We start from the raw sequence: 23,086 nt of genomic DNA, 5'->3' as shown, positions 1-23,086 counted from the left end.
TTACCAAATAGCTTACCTTCCTTTCTGCTTTTTCTCTGCATGAAATGTTCTGTCCTATCTTTAGTTGACTGGCTCCTCCTCCTCTGTTCAAATGTTATTCGATCATCCCTCACTCTTACCTAGAGTAATCTTCCTCCTCAACCAGTTATTCTGTTCTCACCTTGTTTATTTCCTTTACAGTAGTTCTCGCTCTTTTAAATTGTTTTGTTTTTATTAACTTCCTAATTGTAGAGTGCAAGCTTTACTAGATGTGTGAGCTTGACTCTCTCTCTTATTCACTGTTACTGCAATGCCAGTAACATGAAAGGTGTTAAATATTTGTTCAGTGAATGAAAATATATCCCATTTAATAGATAAATTATTTTTTACTCATTCCCTTGTTGATGAGCATTTGGGTAATTTCCAGCAATTTGTATGAACGCTTCACTTTGCAGACCTTTTAGCATACTTCTGTGAATATTCCTGCATAATACATTTCTGTTTTAAAAATGAAATTTTAAAGTAAGAGAGTATTTACACTTCTATTTAATGGGTAGTGCCAACTTACCCTCCAGAGAATTTCTGCCAGTTTAACTATAGTTAACTCTTGAATAATGAGACTAGGGGCATCAGACCCCACACAGTCCAAAGTCTGCATAACTTTGACTCATCCAAAACTTAACTTGCTAATGGCCTATTGTTGATAGAAAAAAAAAACCTTACTAATAACAGAGGATTAAACATTTTTATGTGTTGTGTGTATTATATACTGTATTCTTACTATAAAGTAAGATAGAGAAAAAATGAAGAAAATCATAAGAGAAAATACTTTTATTACAGTACTGTACTATAAAAAAAAAATCCATGTATACAAGAAACAGGTGTTGGCGAGGATGTGGAGAAAAAGGAACCCTCTTGCAGTGTTGGTGGGAATGCAAAATAGTGCTGCAGCCACTGTGGAAAACAGTATGGAGTTGCCTCAAAAAATTAAAAATAGGATTACCATATGATCCAGTAATTCCAGTACTTGGTATTTACCCAAAGAATACAAACACACTAATTTGAGAAGATATATGCACCCCTATGTTTATAGCAGCATTATTTACAGTAGCTAAACTGTGGAAGCAGCCCAAGCGTCCATTGACAGATAACCGGATAAAGATGTAGTTGATATATGTAATGGAATATTATTTGGCCATAAAAAAGAAAGAAATCTTGCTACTTGGAACAATATGGAGAGAGAATAATTCTAAGCAAAATAAGTCAGAGAAAGACAAGTACCACATGATCTCACTCATGTGGAATTTTTTTTAAAAATGAGCAAAGGGGAAAAAAAAAGGACAAACCAAGCATCAGACTCTTAACCATAGAGCACAAACTGATGGTTATCTTTACTAGTCTGATAAGCAAAAAACTAAATGAGTTTCTATTTTGTGTACATTTATTGCTTGCTTTTTAGTTTTCCTTTGAAATGATGGTTCTTGCCCTTTCCCTGATGTTTTTTTCTTACTGATTTTCTCCTTAGTTCTTTGTGTACTATGGATATTATTCTTTAATCATATTTCACCTGTCTTGTGTCCAGCATGTCATTTTTAAAGTTACTTTGTATGTTTTTTTGGCCTGGAATTTAGAAACTTTAGGTACACACACTAATGGTTCTGCCAGTTTCAGAGTTTCAAGTCATGCTTCTATTTGACTTTTTACCATTGTTTATTTCTTTGTATACCACCCTTACTTATATATACATTGTTTTATCTCGTTGTGTTTTATTTCTTACATGTAAATATTTGATAAATGTAGGCTTAATTTTAATGTAGTGAAATGAAAGTAGATGAAAAAGGATAAAAGAAATGTTTTTTAGATGACAAGCCCATTTCCTAATACTGTTAATTGGATAATCCACCTGCCTCCCACTACTTGAAGTATCACTTATTTCATTTATTAAATTGCCAGATTATATCTTGGTGTTGTCTGATTACAGTAGTCTTATCCATTCATATCCCAATTATACAATTCTTTAATTGCTGTGGCTGGTGATCTATAATGTACTTTAGTATCTGATAGAATTGGCCCCATCTCATAGTTATTTCAGTCTTTTTTATTGTTATTATCTTTATACTTCTATTCCAGATGAATTTAAGAACTATTTTCCGTGCTAAAGAAATCTGAGAATTTTGGGGGGGATACATTAAACTTATAAACTAAGTCAAAGAAAACCAACAATAGCAAAAGCTTTCCAGTCCAAAAAATGTAATTCCATTTAATCTTGTATGTACTTTGTTTTTAGTGTTGCTTTTATGAATGAGGTCTTTTTGTAGTTATATTTTTCTAACCTATTTTGTACATAGGAAAGTAATTTGTACACAGGAAAGTAATTTGTACATAATGGTCCCTTTTACTAAAAATCTAGTTGAACTGTGAACTATTCTCTGTGCAGCGTTACCACACTGTACCTTAAAATAGGTGTAAAAATGTCTCTAGAGTGTTAACAAAGAAAATCCTCAAGTTAAAAAGTATTTAGTTAATTGTCATTTTGTGAACTCAAGAGAAACAAGATTTTCAGTTTCAGGAAACAGAGACCCTCCCACATAGCTTATACTTTTTAGCCTTCTAAAATAGACTTGTAGCCTGCTTGTTAGCTTTTGTGACTGCTGCCTCTAAGGAGACAGGAGTATTTATTTTATCCTCAGCTTTGAGACTTGAGTTTGTTAGGTTTAGTTGGCTTGACAAAAGTGTACATGAAATACTTGGGTCTTTTATGAATAGTTTGTTTGAAAATTGTTTGAAAATATTAAAGTACAAAAATTTTAATTGTTTGAAAATATTAATTGTTTGAAAATATTAAAGTACAAAGATTTTCTTATATTTTGAAATCATATTTGGAGTTTACCTGAAATACCAGTGTAGAGCTATTTCCTTATTTTATTTTTAACCAGTTATTTTTTGCTCTGCAAGATACAGAGAATAATGTAACAAATAGTCAGTCATGTATTCACCAGTGACCCAGATTAAGAGATGTATGTAATTTTGCTGTATTTATTTGATTTTTTAAAAATGCTGAAGAGTTGAAGGCATCTTTAGTATCCTTCATTCCTGATTCCCTTTGCACCCAGATATTAATAAGCTAGCATGTAATCATACTTTTACTGCATCAACAATCTTAAACATTTTGTTTTTTTAACTTAGCTGACATAAAATTATATTTGGAAATTATAAAAATGTGCCTGTGGCTATTTCTTATGTACTTATGTACTTTGAAATAGCTGTGTTTTAAAATATCTTTTTGGGAGCGCCTGGGTGGCTCAGTGGGTTCAAGCCTCTGCCTTTGGCTCAGGTCATGATCCCAGAGTCCTGGGATTGATCCCCACATCGGGCCCTCTGCTCAGCAGGGAGCTTGCTTCCTCCGCTCGCTCTCTCTGCCTGCCTCTCTGCCTACTTGTGATCTCTGTCAAATAAATAAATAAATAAATAAAATCTTTAAAATATCTTTTTGGTTCCTTAGTTTAATATAGATTAATATAGGCTGGTTTTTGTAGTGATTTGTTCAGAGTGGATAAAGTGAAAGTGTGTTTTAAAACATTCTCTTTGGGGCGCCTGGGTGGCTTAGTCATTGAGCATCTGCCTTTGGTTCATGTCATGATGCCAGTCCTGGGATTGAGCCCCAATATGGAGCTCCCTGCTCTGCGGGGAGCCTGCTTCTCCTTCTCCCGGTCACCCTGCTTGTGTTCCCTCTCTCACTGTCTCTTTCTCTCTCTGTCAAATAAATGAATAAAATCTTTAAATAAATAAAATGAAACATTCTTATTGAAGGATCCAGATAATGTTACTGACCAAAGATTCTGTGCAAAGCTATCGGTGAGACTAAGGATATATCAGAAGTGTAAAGAATATTACCATAGTCAAATTATTTGAAGTATAAAATCATATTTTCAGATATACACAGGAGGCCTAAATATGCTGTATCAGTGATTATTCAAGGAGCTTTTTATATATAACATCTGTGTGTACTTTATAAAAAATATAAAAGGACAGCATTAAGAATCTGGCAAGCCAAAAAAGCTACATGTGGCGAACAAACAAGAAATTAAGCATTTAATCTCAGAATTTAGAAAAACTTGCAGACTTGGGTAGTATGTACGTTAGATGGATGGACATGGCTATAACAGGTTATCTTGAGGTAACAGTTGATGCTGCGTACCTTGCTTGGTAGGCTGGCCACTTATACAGGGCCTTCTGTGAAAATTATCTGCTTATACTCCGTCAGTATTATGGAGCTGTGTATCATACAAAGGCCTTATAAATTCTTACCCTTGTAACCCAGTAGTTGGAGCAGTTCTCATGTGGAAGGGAAGTGGAAGAAACTAAGAGAATCATTCATATGCAGAGATTTTTGTTCAGCATTGTTTGAATAGCAAACTAAATGGGGAAGGACTAGATATTCAAGAATGGGAGATTTGGTTACATTATACTACAGATATATGATGCAGTATAGATGAAAATATTTTGTTAATGTGTACAATACGAGGAATTCATTTTTGCGTGTTTCTATTAAAAGAATATCTAATAGGAAATTTGTAAAGTACTAAATATACCAAAATGTCGTTAATGGTTTATGCGAATGACAAAAATATTTTACACTAAGCATATATATATATATATATATATATATATATATATATATTACTTTATAGGTAGGGTAGAGAATAGGGAAGACAATAAAATGAAGAAGAGAGATCATTTGGGAAATGTCCTAATTTTTCCTAATCACAGTTCATTTTTATGCCTATGTATTTAAAGATAACACAAAGGCCATTAATATTAGGAGTTTTGGAGGAGTAAAAGTGTCATTAGATACTTGTTTTTTATCGGCTGGTGTAGGAAGACGACTCAGAATACTCAGACATAGCTGAGGAGTAAAAGTAGGAAGGAAACTGGAGCGAGTTGTGATTTAGAAGTGTTTCTGCTGAATAAAAAGTGTGCAAACAGGAAGATTTGAGGAGACTATAAATTTTTTAACTGGCAAGGTATTAGTAGGGATGGTTAATAAAAATGCATATGTGTGTGCTTTTAGATTTACAAAGCAGATTTTACTTAGAACTATTCTTAATCCCTGAGGATTTTTCGTAAGTTTTTTATGCTCCTGAAGTCGAGTTGTGTTTTCTTATTTAAAAACAGAGTTAAGTGATTGGCCTTGGTTCTTCCAGTACGGGTTATTGGAAAGTCAGTTGTTTGCATGAACTGCCAGTATAAAAATGTGGCTTTATAATAGATCTGCTTTATTTTTACATAGCAAAGTTTCTCCTAGTTAGTAATACTCAAATTTTGTGAACTCTCAGGTAATTAAGATGATTTGTCCTAAGGGGAACTGGAGAAGTAAACTTAAGTGTGAAACCTGTGTCATAATTAAGAATTCTCACACAGACTTTGACAGAAGGCCACTTAAAGTACACAAGGTGAAGTAGAGGCTTCAGTTCACTCCTTGTGAAATCGAGTAGCAGCTAGTAAGGCTAATCTTTTATAAAAATTTGCTGATGTGCAATAAAATACCTTTTTTGTAGCCACACGATGAACTAATGTATGTAACGTACTTTGAAATTATTCTGTGAGAGGACACAAATACTGCATAATACTAACAGTCATTAAGTATAGGTGATGTTGGTGTTCATTGTAGATTTGTGTCTACTTTCCTGAATAGTTGAAATTTTTCCTAATAAGAAAAAAGAAAAGCCTAGAATGCTTAAGTAGTCCTGTTAGAAAAGCTGAAGGAAAATGATTATGGTAATACTTTGACCATACTTTGACCGATACTTTGAAGGTCTGGATCAAGATGAACTTTCACCTAGTAGGTAGAAATTAAAAATATATAAAGGATATGTATTTTTTAATTCCATATCTTATTAAAATCTTATAGATTTTTAAATCAAAAATAGATAAATTTAGAGATGACTGGAAAGAGTACATGTTTAAATAACAAAAAAAAAGAAGAAGAAGAAGGATCCATGAATCTGTTACCTCACTAAACTGGAAAAATTGGCGGTCCTGGCGATCCTCTTTCTTTGTTAAAGCACCAAAGCACCACTTGGTGGTGGTAAAGCTGGCGGGTCACAAGGCATTGTTATGTAGTCTGTAGTTAGTGATTACTTGCATCTGGGAACATTTAGTACTTCATAATTCATTAGCACTTCCCCCCACCTTCATCTTGAGTTGGAACTTAATGGGCTTTTCCCTATTTTTGTTTCTCCTAATTCTTTCTTGGAGCTTCGATCATCTAGGTTGATCATCTTGTTTATTCTCTTTTGTATATTGAGCATCTTTCTCCTTTATGTTCTAAGAGGTTTTTTCCAAAACTTTGGTTATCTAGTGAACTTTTTATTATCTCCAATCTTTTTGAGGATAATAAATTGAAACGTTCTGTTTCCTTTCCCACCCTTACCCTTTTTTAAAATTCTGTGTTACTCTGGAGTCAGTTTTTCTGTTGATTTTTCTTGAATCTTTTCCTTTGGTATTGGAGGGTTTTCTGATGTGTTTGGTAAGCCTTGGTTAATTGGGATCTCTAGAATTGGGTCCCTAATAATTGGCAGGGTGGGGTGGAGGAGAAGCCAGCCCTTGGGCTGAAAGGTCTGTCCAGAGGAAGAATGAGGAAGGGTTTCCTTTTGGGCAAGATTCTGGACTAGTTCTCTTTAGACAGTATAATCACTTTCTAAAGAAATTTCTAAAATGAATAGTTATCAGATTTTTGGAAAATTTGGATTTGTCTGCAGAGTAATGTAGGAGTGATTTGGTTATACTGTTGCTTATGTAGGTCCCCATTTTTCTTCCTACTTTCTATTTCTCAGCCTGCTGGATTGACACTTGGCCTTCTTCACACATAGGATTGTAGTGAAGAACAAGAATAATTTTTTTGTATGCTGCATAAAATTTAAGTGCTATAAAAATAATAGTATTTACAAGTCCCCAACATACAAATTGATATTGTAAGTTTGGAATAGCAGCTTGCTTTTTTCCATAAAATCATTATAGTTTACAGTCAAATTACAGATCAGCCCCTATAAACAGATTTTATGTAGTAACATGACTAAACGTTTTGTCTTTGCATGAACAACAAGGAAACAATACTATACTATAAATGTTTTTTTCCTTGAAGCCATATGCACTAGAACCTTGAAGAACAGCATATAACTGTTGACTTGCCAAAAACTTAACTATTAATAGCCTGCTGCTGACCAGAAGCCTTACCAATAGCATAAACAGTTGATTAGCACATACTATTTATGTATATTATTGTGACTAGTTTGTTTCTGAGCACTGTGGCATTCATTAGGCAAAGGAGGAGCTCAATGTAGAACATGTGTTAGGTCGTCTTTCCCGGAAATACACTGGGAACTGGACTGGGGAACTCAGTTTCCAGAGAGGCAGAATAAAAGCTAAAATGCAGCATCGATGAATAGAGAACTTGGTATTTCTCAAAGTGTGGTCTGCGGATCACTTGTGTGTGCTAGAATGTTCATAAAAATTCAGGTTTCTATGCCCCACTCTGAATCAAAACCTTAAACACATAATCCCACTTGGTATCTTAAAAGATTCTTACTGACAATAACCACCTTTATTATTTTCTGACCTTCATTTTGCTGTGTACAAAGATTGTCAACTGTTTCTGCCGTGGACACTAAAATAATTGTATCCACAACTCTTGTCATCTTTACGTGTCAAGTGATCTTTGTGGTTATGAAAATCTAGAACTGGAAGAGCAATTTCAGGAATAATTAATACACACTTCCTTTACATAGATGAAATAGGAGTTTAGAGTGTAGTTTCCAACTTTAGACTCCTTTTTACATTGATAAAATACACACTTCACACTTAAGTATTTTTTTAACTCTATTTTTCATTTTTTAAAATATTTATTTGACAGAGAGAGAGAGATCACAGGTAGGCAGAGAGGCAGGCAGAAGCGGGCTCCCTGCTGAACAGAGATCTGGACACGGGGCTCGATCCCAGGATCCTGAGATCATGACCTGAGCCAAAGGCAGAGGCTTAACCCACTGAGCCATCCAGGTGCCCCTCACACTTAAGTATTTTAGTCCATATCTCTCCATATTGGTAAACCCAATATGTAATTGTAGTGCAAGATAAACTTGTTTAGGGGAATCCTTTGTGATAAAGGAAATTTTGTTATTAGGAATATCTAGTGGCCATGAGCCTTTAAACAGTTCTCATTTGTAGGTCGTTTCCCATGTGATTCAGTGTTCTTCTGACTATTACACAATAAAGCCAAAAGGCAAATATAGATGCTAATTTTTTTTATATATGAGTGATTAAGTTTTTTATAATGATCAAAACAGCATTAGTCAGTAATATTTATAATACATCGTTGCTATAAATTTGAGCTAGAAGAAATTTTAGCCAAAAAGGTGCTTTTTGTGTTGCAAACTTGCATTTGAAAAGTAATTTTACTTCTTATAAAAGATCTGAAATTGAGTGTATGATCCAGTCACCAAAACCTGCTGTGTGAAGGTATTTTAGATGGCATTGTATTATATCAGGAAAGAAAAACCATTCAATGAAAATCTGTTTTTTTTTTTAAATCCCATGTCCAATTCCACTATCCAGAAAGATCTCTGAATTTCTCAGTGAATGAAGTTAAAAAGGGACAAAGGGCTTTTGGGAACTCAGGGAAGGGTTGATTTTGAGTACTTTTTTTTCCCCCACCTTGGCTTTCACTATAAATTTTCTTTATCTGCAAAAATAATTACGCTTTCTGACATACTGAATAACGAATTTGTATTTCTACTTAAGAGGTTCTTGTTAAAGAGGAATTTTTGCTTCGAGGTTCAGCAGTGGTGGAGCTGTGGTTGAGGGTATGAAAGAGACTGTAGAGTCTAGGTTTCATTCTCACATTTATGATAAAAGGGGATTTGGGGCTTTTCATGGATGTAGTCCATGATGTTTAGCAGGCCATCCTAGTGACTGAAAAGTACTAAAAACAAACTTTAAAATAATAAAATAGAAATATTTTATATTAATATATGTTTTTATGTTTAGTTTATTATTTAATTTATATTTTATTAATAAAATATAAATTTTATATTATATTAATAGTAAAATATAAATAAAATTTATAAGATTATAAATAAAATTAATTTAAAATTAGATCCTAATGACATGATTAACTCTTCTAGGGTATCTGAAGCACACCATACAACGGTTTTGAAAATCCTGTGTGGGCAATGGCTACCCAAGGTTTGTATCATAAGTCTTTAGTTCCTGAATCAGGGCTCTGCTTCATTTCCATTACCCAGTCTGGCTCAGATCCCCCTGCTTTACTCTCTCCCTGCTTACTTGTCAGGCTACCTTTTGCTCCATTTTCTGCTCACTCCTCCTAATGGCTTGGTGAAATAGCAAACAAGCCACCAGCAGGAATCTAGTCTGGATGACTGCTTCTGGAGCCTGGATGCAGTACCATTCTTCCACTAATTCAGTGAGTAACTGTTAGGTGGTTCCCTAAGAGTGTAGATATTTCATCACTGAGCTAATCCTGGCTATCGTTGTTATTATTGGCTGTCTTTCAGATTTGACTATTCCTAACAATATTTCAGTGGGTCATACAAACAGATTTTTTAAATGAAGATAACATTTCTATGGTGGTAATGCTAATGCTGTTTGGTTTTTATAGCTGATTTGATGGAGCTGGACATGGCCATGGAGCCAGACAGAAAAGCAGCTGTTAGTCACTGGCAGCAACAGTCTTACCTGGACTCTGGAATCCATTCTGGTGCCACTACCACAGCTCCTTCTCTGAGTGGTAAAGGCAATCCCGAGGAAGAGGATGTGGATACCACCCAAGTCCTGTACGAGTGGGAGCAGGGCTTTTCTCAGTCCTTCACTCAAGAACAAGTAGCTGGTAAGAGTGTTATTGCCTTAGTAAAAGTCAGAAGACAATTTTGAGAATGATTCTTAAAACAGCATGTAATCACTTAAATAAAATGGTGTGGTAAAAGAGGGGAGTGATTGCGCTGTTAACCTTACCACTTAGGGTAGCAGAAATTCAGGTGAATGCTGAATTACGGATTGTGAGTGCTGAATTTATCTTTCCCAGATATTGATGGTCAGTATGCGATGACTCGAGCTCAGAGGGTGCGAGCTGCAATGTTCCCTGAAACGTTAGATGAGGGCATGCAGATCCCATCTACACAGTTCGATGCTGCTCATCCTACTAATGTCCAGCGTTTGGCTGAACCATCACAGATGCTGAAACACGCAGTTGTAAATTTGATTAACTATCAAGACGATGCAGAACTTGCCACACGTGCAATTCCTGAACTGACAAAACTGCTCAACGATGAGGACCAGGTAAGTAACAATATGGCTAGCTTTTAATCTGCTCTGAAGGAAGCTCTCAAGGAACGAGCCTCTGAATGTCCACCAATATTAGTATTTGAAAATTAATGCTGTTTCTTGATTCCTATACATTATAGGTGGTGGTTAATAAGGCTGCAGTTATGGTCCATCAGCTTTCTAAAAAGGAAGCTTCCAGACACGCCATCATGCGTTCTCCTCAGATGGTGTCTGCTATTGTACGCACCATGCAGAATACAAATGATGTGGAAACAGCTCGCTGTACTGCTGGGACCTTGCACAATCTTTCTCATCATCGTGAGGGATTGCTGGCCATCTTTAAGTCTGGGGGCATTCCTGCCCTGGTGAAGATGCTTGGGTAAGAAAAACATGGTCACAGTGCTTGGAGCTAAGAAGGAGAAGAGTGCCATCACAGCATTTCTGATAAGACTTTTTTCTTCTTCCTAGTTCACCAGTGGATTCTGTATTATTTTATGCCATTACAACTCTCCACAACCTTTTATTGCATCAAGAAGGAGCTAAAATGGCAGTGCGTTTAGCTGGTGGGCTGCAGAAAATGGTTGCCTTGCTTAACAAAACAAATGTTAAATTCTTGGCTATTACAACAGACTGCCTTCAGATTTTAGCTTATGGCAATCAAGAAAGCAAGGTAAAAGTATTTTTCTGAATGTGGTTCATGGAGCATCAGGGAATCCAGTGTCCTATCCTTCTGTGGACTCTTGCTCATTCTTTGTATGCTTCACCCTTTGTATATATTCTAGAAAAAAAATTGGACATCTCTTTTTCTTTAAGTATTTATTTGTATGAAGCTAGGTGATAGGGATAAAGTGGGCAAACTTAGAGCTTTCATTCTTAGGTGGGTGATAGGCACTGAGATAATAACCTAATTACTATTTAATTCATGTATTCCAAGGAAATAGAGGGGCTGTAAGAGCATATATGTGAACCAGACCCTGTTTGGAAGGTTCAGGGAGACCTGTAGGAGGAAATGATAATTGAGTTCAGCTCTCAAGGATGAGGAGAGACTGATTAGGTGAAGGTCAAAGAGAGGAAATGACACCTTGGAAAGTCCTACTGATGGAGGAGAGGGATGAGTTTATGAAGCGTGAAGAGGAAAGATTTGAGATGAGACTACTGAGGTATCAGCAGAGGCATGAAGTGATGAGATTTGTTTTTCCAAAATCAGGATAGTTTGAAGGTGGGAGTATGCAGGGAAGTAAAGGACAAGAATGAATGATTATTTGATGATACCTCATTTTAAGTAGGTGAATAATGATTAGGAAAAGCCAAGAGCCAAATCATTAGGAGTTCTAAGTGCCTATTCTGGTTCAGATTTTCAACAAATCCACTTTGATACAGCATCACTATCTGGGCATTACTGTTGCATACCAACATTGTTTCTCTTTGTTTCTTTTGCTCTGACCAGTGTGGGAGGAAGAAAATTGGGGCAGAGTTGATATTTCTTGGGAGTACTGGGATGCTTGAATTTGAGTGGAATGCTGTAGAAGGAGGGGTTAAACATGGCTCCAGTTTGGGGATCTGGGTTATGGGGTCCAGGAATACATTTAGGTCAGTGGTAAGCTGGCTAAAATGCTTTTATAATAAAATAGGTTGGTAATGTGGCTTTTCTTCGTCATATGGTGAAGATTCCATAGCTAACAACATTATATATGTCTTTCTAGCTGATCATTCTGGCGAGTGGTGGACCTCAAGCTTTAGTAAATATAATGAGGACCTACACTTACGAGAAACTACTATGGACCACAAGCAGGGTACTGAAGGTGCTGTCTGTCTGCTCTAGTAATAAACCAGCTATTGTAGAAGCAGGTAAGAATTCTGAGTGTCATACGTACAGCATCTTGCAGTTCTATTAGATTACTTGTATTAGGAAAAGGGTAATACAACTTGACCTTAATGGCTGAAACTGAATAGAACCAGTTTGCACCCAAGATTACATTCAAAGTATATGTGCTGCTTGACACCTGCATTGGTGCTGTTTAAGCCTAGTTTAGGCAGATTTCTTACTATCCATCAAAAATGATGGCTGATACTTAGTAGTTTATATTGTGTGCATGTCGGTAGCAGAGGAAAGGAATAGGTAGACCAACCAGGGCCTTTTGTTTTTTTATCACGAGGCTACAGTTATTCTTTAGCTACCTAGCATCAGTTCTCCTTTTTGTAACCCACCTAACAGCAACTACCTGGACTCTTAAACCAAGCTTTATATCACAACTGGAAGAGGGAAAATATGAAAGCATTTAATAGAAGAAAATACTGGGAGTAAAGCGTAGGGTTGGTAACACCTATTTTTCTCGCTTGTTGAGAGTGATTTTACTTGAGAATTTGTGGGAGAGAGGGGCATTATGATTACCCACGATGGCAGCTGACACTGGGATGGACAGGTGTGGCTGCGTTCATTTTCAGCAAGGAGATAAAATTTGCCAGCTATTCCAGAAATATGAGGAGTGCTTGCAAAAATTGCAGAATTTTGGACTTAATCAGAATTCTTGGAGTGCAGTGACAGGTGGGTAGCTGGAAATGCGTAGGGGACTGAAGACCTAGGTTATCTTCCATTTTAAGAAGTTAGCCAGGTTATTCTGATGTTCATTTGTGTGTTCTGAAAACATTCAGCATCTGTGTCTCAAGCACTAAAATAAGCATATGGTATACGTGGGATAACCAAGCAGGTTCAGTCCCTATATTTATTCCATTCTGGTGAGGGTGACAAAAATATGCAAAAGATGGGGGCATTACAACTTAGAATAAATTCTGTGTCAGGTGAGAAAGGAACAGCAAATACTGATACAGAATTAATGGGGAGGAAGGTACTTCCCTGAGAAGGGGACATAAAATGGGAATGTGGGATAAGAAGGCACCTGTTAGCTATATGAGAAGTGGGGATTAGATGCCTTCCAGGCAGAGAAAAGAAACATGTGCTATGTCCTGAAAGTGAGAAAGAGATTGTTAATCTCTAAGTGCTAAAGAGGAAGTGTGTGTAACTAGAATTTAGTGAGTAGCCCAGAATGAGATTGAGAGGCTAGGTAAGGGCCCATATCTTATAGGACTTTCTAGACGTTTATGATGTTCATTTACGCTTTTTTTCCAGCTTTAGAACCACAGATGTAGAATATTTAGTTCAGTTTGCAGTGCCAGGTGGGATCCAAATTCTAAAGGATACCTTAAGGTTATGCTGAAGAATTTGGCATTTGTCTTAATAGAAAATGAGAAGTTACTGATGGTTATTAAGCAGTGGCACAGCATCACAGTGTGGTGTTTGAAATATTAATACTAACAGTGTGTGACAGTTTGACCAAAGGCAAGCAGACCAGGCCACAGAGATGTGTTACAGGCTTCTAGGAACGAAACAGTTTGTTATTAAAAATACACCAGAGGGGCGCCTGGGTGGCTCAGTGGATTAAGCCGCTGCCTTTGGCTCAGGTCATGATCTCAGTGTCCTGGGATCGAGCCCCGCATCTGCCTCAGCATCCCTGCTGAGCAGAGAGCCTGCTTCCCCCTCTCTCTCTGCCTGACTCTCTGCCTACTTGTGATATCTCTCTCTGTCAAGTAAATAAATAAAATCTTAAAAAAAAAAAAATACACCACAAAGGATGACTGTTTTGAGGTTTTCGAAAGAACCCATAGAAAATAACAACTTAGGGGTTAAAGGTACAACCAGATGTGGTTTGTGGTGGGGAGAACATTGGTACCATTAAGATAAATGGAACTACCAGAATGGATTGGTAAAGATTTGAAACAAGATAATTTAAGAAGCTGACAGAAACGGCGGTAGGTAGGTAGAAGGATATGGTCCTAAAATGCAGGGGAAGACTGGGCTAGAGATTTTCGAGTTGACCTGTCATCTTACGAGGAAAGTGGATGTGTGCCTCAGAGGCATCTGCATAGGACTTTTCCCTTAGACCTGCTGAATACAGTTGTGTGTTTTTAAAGTCTATAGGCTGTTCTAATGGGATATTTGCGGTTAAGATACACCCTGTGATAGTGAAGAGTAAAGGGAGGGAATGAAAGAAGGTAGTCATTTAACAGATACTGGGCATCAGCCTTTTGCAGGTCACTCTGTTTGTTAGTAGCTGGAGCTGCTATGAGGAAGGAACCAGATAGGGATGATCGTTGTCCTGTAGTGGAGGTAGAGGAGGTAGTGTTTTAAAATTACAGACCTGGAAAGGGGCACCTGGCTGGCTCAATTGGTAGAGCATGCAACTCTTGATCTCCAGGTTCATGAAATCAAGCCCCATATTGGTTGTGGGGCCTACTTATGATTTTTAAAAAATAATAAAATGAAAAGTAAAACAGACCTGAAAAGATGAACAAGGAGATAAGGGAAAGTATCTCAGAACATTCAGAAGTGACTTCAGTAGGAGAGAGATGGGTGAAGTTAGGCCATTATGTGAGGAAGTGAGCTTCTATTTAGACTTCACCACTGTAAGTGTCCTTCTTTAGACTCCTAAGTGGTGAAAGGTTGCACACCTTTCAGGCACATATTTTTGGAGTCAGTACCTTTCACACAGTCCCTCGTAATAAGCATTCCAGTGCCTTTTTGAATTGGTCTCACATAGCTGCTTCAGGTCTTTGCTCAGACCTCAGTTTCACACTGAGGTGACCTAATTACACTACTTGAAATTGTAGCCCCCACCATCTTGTGTTATTTTTTTCCATAGCACTTAATACCATCTCACATACTGAGTAGTTTCAGTTTATTAACTGTGTATTTGTTTATTGTCTGCCTCCAACTAGACTATAAACTCTATGTGAGTAGGGACCTTAGAGTATTTTGCTCACTGGTACAGCTCCATCTCAAAACAGGTGAATATTTTGAGATGATTGAATGTTTGGAAGGAAATAAACAATATAAATATTACCTGAGAAGGACAGTGGAGATAATGAAGGCTTTCTCCACATAGAGAAAGAACAATAGATACTCAACAGAAGTTGTCACTAATTGAGGTGAATCGGAAAAGAAAGGGGAACTGAGCAACATCCTAGCAAATGAAACAAAGGACTTAGGTCTCTAAGCCTAGGAAAGACTGCTGATTGGAATTACCAGCTAATGGCCATTGCCTTAGATCTTTTTTCACATTCTAGGTGGAATGCAAGCTTTAGGGCTTCACCTGACAGATCCAAGTCAACGTCTTGTTCAGAATTGTCTTTGGACTCTTAGGAATCTATCAGATGCTGCAACTAAACAGGTAAATTTTGAGTATGCCAGTGCCTTGGTGACAGAACTAAGTAAGATGAATAGGTACTGAGCATTTGTTTTTATGTCCATAGGAAGGGATGGAAGGTCTTCTTGGGACCCTTGTTCAGCTTCTGGGCTCAGATGATATAAATGTGGTCACCTGTGCAGCTGGAATTCTTTCTAATCTCACTTGCAATAATTATAAGAACAAGATGATGGTCTGCCAAGTGGGTGGTATAGAGGCGCTTGTCCGTACTGTCCTTCGAGCTGGTGACAGGGAGGATATTACTGAGCCTGCCATCTGTGCTCTTCGTCATCTGACTAGCCGACACCAGGAAGCAGAGATGGCTCAGAATGCTGTTCGTCTTCACTATGGACTACCAGTTGTGGTTAAACTCCTGCACCCTCCATCCCATTGGCCTCTGATAAAGGTAAACTGTCAATCAAAATAGAAGGTTGCAGAACTGAAAATGAACCCCACCTCTAGCTATTATTGGATAGCTGTCTAAGCGTAATAGATTGTCAAGTACGAGTCTGTTCCTTAGTACTTGGGAGGTATGGCCAGGATGGGGTTCCAAAGTATTTGTGAAGTCTGTGCTACTTCAGGTGACACCAGTAGATTTAGTGTGGTGGGAGTTTTAGGCTAAGGTAATGATTTTGTTGAGTTACATGCCTGTTATTTATTCTTCTTTCTTATCTACAGGCTACTGTTGGATTGATTCGAAATCTTGCCCTTTGTCCGGCAAATCATGCACCTCTGCGTGAGCAGGGTGCCATTCCGCGACTAGTTCAGTTGCTGGTTCGTGCCCATCAGGATACCCAGCGCCGTACATCTATGGGCGGAACACAGCAGCAGTTTGTGGTAGGTAGATCTGAATAGTGACGCTTGGCTATTTAAAAGGAATGCATAAATTCATAGGATCCTGAACTTCTTTGGTCATTGGTTCCCTCCATCTTCCTGCCTGCAGGGCTATTTGCTAATGGTTTAAAAAAAAGAAAAAACCTGACATGTTTCTGTGGCTGCAGAAAAGAATACGGAATAATGTGGCTCATAGTGAAGCCTTGGACTTCTCCATTGCATCATCAGTCTTACAAAGAGAGTATAGTTGTAATGTACTGCTGTGGGGTTAGGCACTTCTTACAATGTTTTCATTTAATCCATGGGGAGGTTCACCTTAGAAAGTAGCAGAACCATAATTTGAATCCAAATCCATCTGATTTCAGAGCCCTTATTCCCCATTAGAACATGAGTTTGCCTGTAAGTATGTAAGACAGTTTACTGTCTCTTCCAGGAATGATTGAAATCGTTTTTTCAGACCTAAGAATGCTAACAAATTTGAAGAATAAGTAGTAGCATTTCTGATATCTTGACCCATAATCGCAGCCTAGAGCTTTGATGTCAGGTTTGCAGTCTTCTACAAACCAGCTTCATGATAAGTATCTAAAGACACTTTGGGATTTATTCCTCCGAATTTATTTCTGAAGGTTCAGATCTTCAGAGTTTTCTCTTTTTCAATTAGGTTACTTTAAAAAACAAGAGCCTATCAGAACAGATTTGGGGCATCTCTTCTTGGCTAGTTGTTATGTATATACACTCATAATGGGGCCTTTCTCCATTTGTTAATCTTGGTATTGGCATGTCTCCATGATAATGGCTTAAAAGAATGCAAAAGATACCTTTTAACTCTTCAGAAAAAAAGGAGTATTTGTGTCTTTATAAAAAATCAAGTTGTTTATAAATGTCACTAAAAGTAGCAGAATCATTACCTTTTTAAAACTCAGGAACAGGGAAAAAGCAGTGAGTACCTACATTAACAAAAACTAATGTCCTCCTCCCATAGAGACCACCAGTCAGACAGTCTTGGAGGTGGAGAAGAGTGGATCTTCCACTTGTGACAGCTCAATAGAAATTTAGCAGTTGGTCAGTTGGTGATAAAACTCTGCTTGGTTTTCACCTGATACACATAGATACATAAAACTAAATGGAGCATATGGAAGAAAAGCACTTGTCAGTCTGTGCATAACTTTGCCATATTTGTGTATCTTTATATATATTCCTTTTACTGAAAGTGGTTGGTATCTTGGGCACCTGGGTGGCTCAGTTGGTTAAGCAGCTGCCTTCGGCTCAGGTCATGATCCTAGAGTCCCTGGATTGAGTCCCGCATCGGGCTCTCTGCTAGGCAGGAAGTCTGCTTCTCCCTCTGACCCACCCCCTTCTCATGCTCTCTCTCTCTCTCTCAAATAAATAAAATCTTTTAAAAAAAAAAATGGTTGGTATCTAGACTGTAAGAAAGTTATCTTTGAGATTCAGAGTATGTCAAAGCTCTATTTCCTGTGCGTAGTGTGTGGGGGGCAGGAGGGAGGGTGGTGCAGCTAGGAATTAGTGCCATCAGGAGGTTTCCCCCACCTCAGTAACATTCATCTGCATGGAATCCTTCATTCCTAAACCAGTTGCAAATTCTGGGGAATTTTGGATGTATAATGGGAATAACTAGTCAAAGAATTGCTACAGAAAGCCTTTCTGTTTATAAAGTTTAGAGAGGAGGATGCCCTATTAACAATGTTTCTTTTGGTAGGAGGGGGTCCGTATGGAAGAAATTGTTGAAGGTTGTACTGGGGCCCTTCATATCCTAGCTCGGGATGTTCACAACCGAATTGTAATCAGAGGACTAAATACCATTCCATTGTTTGTGCAGGTATGTTGGTTTCATGTGAGGTGTTCTAGATTTTATGAGTCTATAAGTAAAATTTCAGGGATTTTAATGATAAGCAAAATTTCAGAAAATTAGGGACCAAATGGGGCAATTTTTCATCTCTCCATTTATAAAATGAGAACACTCTGCTCACATCTCCTGCCAATAAATGACAAATGGAATCTCAGTGTGTAGTGTCCTTTTAGTCCAGTACTTTAACTTTATGAAAAGTCCCTTCATTTTCCCTGGGCGGTAGGAGAAATGTTGGGGCTAGAGCCTGAAGAAGAGGGATTCTCCACTTTTGAGGTGCTGAGCTTTGGAGGTAGGAGAGCTGGTCTCGGTTGCCAGAGCACAGACCTCCAGCCACCTCCTGGTTTGCCACATCTGAGCTCAACTAAAACTGTTGCTGAAGAAAGGTTTTGTAGCCAGAAGTGGTCTAGAAAACCAGTGCTCCAGAGCATCACATACCTGAGCAGTTAGAGAATAGGATTTAACACAAGTAGTGCAAACGCTTTGCTCTCTCTGCAGTGGGAATGTTTGCACCACAGTGCGGTGCTTGCCGTGTTTTTCCTTTATTTAAGTAGGTTTTGTTTGTGTTTTTCTCTTTAGCTGCTTTATTCTCCCATTGAAAATATCCAAAGAGTAGCTGCAGGGGTCCTCTGTGAACTTGCTCAGGACAAGGAGGCTGCAGAAGCCATTGAAGCGGAGGGAGCCACGGCTCCTCTGACAGAGTTACTTCACTCTAGGAACGAAGGTGTAGGTAAGTGGAAGAGGAACCAGAACCTTGAGCTGGTGTACATAGGAAAGCCTCCGCTTTTCCTGAGGGGCATTTTTCCTTTCCTCTTCCAGCAACATACGCAGCTGCTGTTTTGTTCCGTATGTCTGAGGATAAGCCACAGGATTATAAGAAACGACTTTCGGTTGAGCTGACCAGTTCTCTCTTCAGAACAGAGCCAATGGCTTGGAATGAGGTAGGCCATGTGGACATGTGTATGCAGTAGTGTGCAGTTTCCCCTCAAATGTTCGTACACATTGATTTGCATTGACTGTGTCCTTGGCTTGAATATTCATCCTTTCTGCTACCTTAGCAGCTGCTATGAGGAAGAACCACAACTTTAAATAGCCTATTCAGAACAAACAAGTAATGCTGCTTCACATTAGAATTTGTGAGGGAGATGGATGAAAAAGTTACCAGGTTAAAGCATCTTTTCCAAAAGGGAATGTTTTTCCTTTTAAGGAAAGAGGCATTCTATTAAGCACGGTTAGTTGGAGGTCAGTTTATTGATACTTTGTTTGAATTTTCAATTTTTCATCTACTTTTCTATTTGAATTTCTATGAATTTGTCTTCAGTACAGAATTGTTCTTGAAGCATTAGAACCACCCTGAATTTATTCAGTTATGCTACATAGTCATACAGTGGATTATATGAATGGAAAGAGATGCTGTAGATTGTTAGGTGAAAAAGAAAAGTAGATTGCCAAATAGTGAGTAATATGTTAGTTGGGTTTTTAGTGGGCAGTCTTAACATGTTCCAGCCTGGGCTGTGAACTTCCCCAAACCTGTTCCTCTCCTACTCTTCCACTTTCAGGTGCTGGGGCTAAAAACCTTCTTTGATAGGACATATCCTGTTTGTCAGCAGCTCCTGTTGGGGGCAGACACTTTGCCCATTTTGTTGACTGTTATATTTACTGAAAGAATAAATTAGTGAATTTTTTTTAAAGATTTATTTATTTATTTGACAGATCACACGTAGGCAGAGAGGCAGGCAGAGAGAGGAAGGGAAGCAGGCTCCCTGCTGAGCAGAGAGCCCGATGCAGGGCTTATTCCCAAGACCCTGGGATCATGACCTGAGCCAAAGGCAGAGGCTTTAACCCACTGAGCCACCCAGGCGCCCCAAATTAGTGAATATTTTTAATACTGTGTACAGTGACAAGACAAGTTGCTCTCGGTATCAGGAATTAATCACTGAGGGATGGAGTTTGAAGTATTTCTGTAAATTCTTTGTTCCTTCTATAATCTGAAAATATGTTTTCAGAATATTAGTATACTTGAGAATTTTCATTCTCATTTTGCTTCTTTGCATTGTACTTGTTTATCTAGACTGCTGATCTTGGACTTGATATTGGTGCCCAGGGAGAACCCCTTGGATATCGCCAGGATGGTATGTGTCTCAGGTTTCTCGATTAATTCCAAGTCAAGCTAAGGTTCCAAAGCTTTATCAGAAGAGCTGGTTTGCTCATCTGGGAAACCAGTGTTGGCAGGAAAGTAATGGCAGCAGTTAAAGGCACTTCTGAAATTCCAGAGTCAGCAGTAGTAGCTCTCGTGGAGCCTAGGGAATTTGGAGCCGCACACTGAGCAGGCGGCAGGATCACATCAACAAATGTGTGTCACAACTACTGGGCCTCTGCAGTGCAAGTGCATGACAAGTTGCTTTTGTAGTCCCGGTTTTGGTCAGAGAACCTATCATCTCTGTATCTGCAACCCACCTAGGAAATGAGAGTGTGGGGGAACTCTGGCTCCAAGCTCAGATCTGGGGTGGATCTGCATAGTTCTACTATCAGGGTTTTCTGAAAAGCTCATTCAGATCTGGGTAATGGAGATGGAGCATGGGGTAGACCATGAACAAATAGAACTGTGAGATTCTAAACATAAGTATTAGGCAGGCCACCAAGGCTCATAGGTATCTTACATGACAGATACATAAACGTCAACCCTTAAAGGTTTCATTGGAAACAGCAGCTCGCATTTTCTCGGTATCTTTGTATCACTGGACTTTGCAACAAATAGGTTATATGCGCCAGACCACCTTACTTCTTTCCTCTCTTGCCCATGACTTGTTGATGCTTGGGCAGTCATACACACAGTAGACTGCTTGCTGCTCCTCCTCAGCAATTTTACATCTCTACCGAAGCAAACACAAAATGTTCAGTGGTAAACGGGATGGTGTGGTTAGAACCGGCTGGTCTGCCTCTCATGAAAACAGACTTTGTATAGCCTTGTGGGTGGCCTGGCACTGAGTAATTACTTGGTTGAAGAAAGCTAGAAGTTGAAGAGTCTAGAAAGGCCTGCTTTTCTGAGACAAGTTTGATGCCATTGAAGACCCAGCCTTAGTGTTAACTTTAATGTCTTTCTCCTCTTTCCCTCTGTCCCTTGCCCCTTTTGTCCACCCTGACTCCTCTAGATCCCAGCTATCGTTCTTTTCACTCTGGTGGATATGGCCAGGATGCCTTGGGGATGGACCCCATGATGGAGCATGAGATGGGTGGCCACCACCCTGGTGCTGACTATCCAGTTGATGGGCTGCCAGATCTGGGGCATGCCCAGGACCTCATGGATGGGCTGCCTCCAGGTGACAGCAATCAGCTGGCCTGGTTTGATACTGACCTGTAAATCATCCTTTAGGTAAGAAGTTTAAAAAAGCCAGTTTGGGTAAAATACTTTTACTCTGCCTACAGAACTTCAGAGAGACTTGGTTGGTAGGGTGGGAGTGGTTTAGGCCTATTTGTAAATCTGCCACGAAAACAGATACATACTTTGAAAGGAGATGTCTTAGAACATTTGACTGTTCTCAGATTTCTGGTTAAGTGGTCATGTGTGGAAGTTATTAACTTTAATGTTTTTTGCCACAGCTTTTGCAACTTAATATTCAAATGAGTAACATTTGCTGTTTTAAACATTAATAGCAGCCTTTCTCTCTTTATACAGCTGTATTGTCTGAACTTGCATTGTGATTGGCCTGTAGAGTTGCTGAGAGGGCTCGAGGGGTGGGCTGGTATCTCAGAAAGTGCCTGACACACTAACCAAGCTGAGTTTCCTATGGGAACAATTGAAGTAAACTTTTTGTTCTGGTCCTTTTTGGTCGAGGAGTAACAATACAAATGGATTTTGGGAGTGACTCAAGAAGTGAAGAATGCACAAGAATGGATCACAAGATATGGAATTTATCAAACTCTAGCCTTGCTTGTTAAATTTTTTTTTTAAATATCTGTAATGGTACTGACTTTGCTTGCTTTGAAGTAGCTCTTTAATTTTTTTTTTTTTTTTGCAGTAACTGTTAGTTTTTTAAGTCTCTCGTAGTGTTAAGTTATAGTGAATACTGCTACAGCAATTTCTAATTTTTAAGAATTGAGTAATGGTGTAGAACACTAATTCATAATCACTCTAATTGTAATCTGAATAAAGTGTAACATTGTGTAGCCTTTTTGTATAAAATAGACAAATAGAAATGGTCTAATTAGTTTCCTTTTTAATATGCTTAAAATAAGCAGGTGGATCTATTTCATGTTTTTTGATCAAAAACTTTATTTGGGATATGTATGGGTAGGTAAATCAGTAAGAGGTGTTATTTGGAACCTTGTTTTGGACAGTTTACCATTTGCCTTTTATCCCAAAGTTGTTGTAACCTGCTGTGATACGATGCTTCAAGAGAAAATGCGGTTATAAAAATGGTTCAGAATTAAACTTTTAATTCATTCAATTGTGTCACCTTTTTCTCCTTGTCATTAAACAGTTTGTGAAGATAGTTATTCAGCTTCATCCTGAGGAAAACACACATAGTGAAATAATTTAAGTTGTAATGAGAGAGTGAGCCTTACATCCTGATGGGGTTGTTGCCAACTTTAACAGTGGACCCTGGGTTAAGTTGCACCAGAAACCTCGGTTCAGAGGCTTGTCATGTGGTCTTTGGGCTCCATAGAACCAAACTGAAAGCCAGATAGGCTTACCTCCACTCCAGACACCCATCAGATGGTTCCTTTCTATTAAGGTATTAATGAATTAACTACCCGGATTTGGATTTCAAGCACTTTTACATAAATGTGACTCATTTGGAGAGGGGAATTCCTTCAACTCCACTTTGAACTG

General features: G+C 38.3%; 1 protein-coding gene across 2 annotated transcripts in view; it reads left to right on the top strand.

Moving 5' to 3' along the window:
- Nucleotides 1–22,700, top strand: part of CTNNB1 (catenin beta 1) — a 41,082-nt gene extending 18,382 nt beyond the window's left edge. Inside the window, exons 2-16 of one of the 2 annotated variants that reach the window (XM_080819673.1) lie at nt 9,159–9,219; nt 9,653–9,880; nt 10,076–10,329; nt 10,455–10,693; nt 10,783–10,984; nt 12,018–12,162; nt 15,436–15,539; nt 15,622–15,960; nt 16,233–16,391; nt 18,106–18,225; nt 18,832–18,982; nt 19,072–19,193; nt 20,324–20,384; nt 21,405–21,625; nt 22,088–22,700. In XM_080819673.1, coding sequence (XP_080675799.1) covers nt 9,207–9,219; nt 9,653–9,880; nt 10,076–10,329; nt 10,455–10,693; nt 10,783–10,984; nt 12,018–12,162; nt 15,436–15,539; nt 15,622–15,960; nt 16,233–16,391; nt 18,106–18,225; nt 18,832–18,982; nt 19,072–19,193; nt 20,324–20,384; nt 21,405–21,613 — 2,346 coding nt within the window. In that variant the 5' untranslated portion in view covers nt 9,159–9,206 and the 3' untranslated portion in view covers nt 21,614–21,625; nt 22,088–22,700. Of the gene's footprint in view, nt 1–9,158; nt 9,220–9,652; nt 9,881–10,075; nt 10,330–10,454; nt 10,694–10,782; nt 10,985–12,017; nt 12,163–15,435; nt 15,540–15,621; nt 15,961–16,232; nt 16,392–18,105; nt 18,226–18,831; nt 18,983–19,071; nt 19,194–20,323; nt 20,385–21,404; nt 21,626–21,928 lie in introns of both variants that reach the window. The other variant, XM_080819672.1, reaches the window with a different exon arrangement.
- The last annotated feature ends 386 nt before the right edge of the window (nt 22,701–23,086 follow it).

This window comes from Martes martes, assembly GCF_963455335.1.
Source record: "Martes martes genome assembly, chromosome: 1".
Lineage (NCBI taxonomy): Eukaryota > Metazoa > Chordata > Mammalia > Carnivora > Mustelidae > Martes > Martes martes.
The sequence above is the reverse complement of the archived record's forward strand: the minus strand, read 5'-3'. Positions and strand labels throughout refer to the sequence as shown.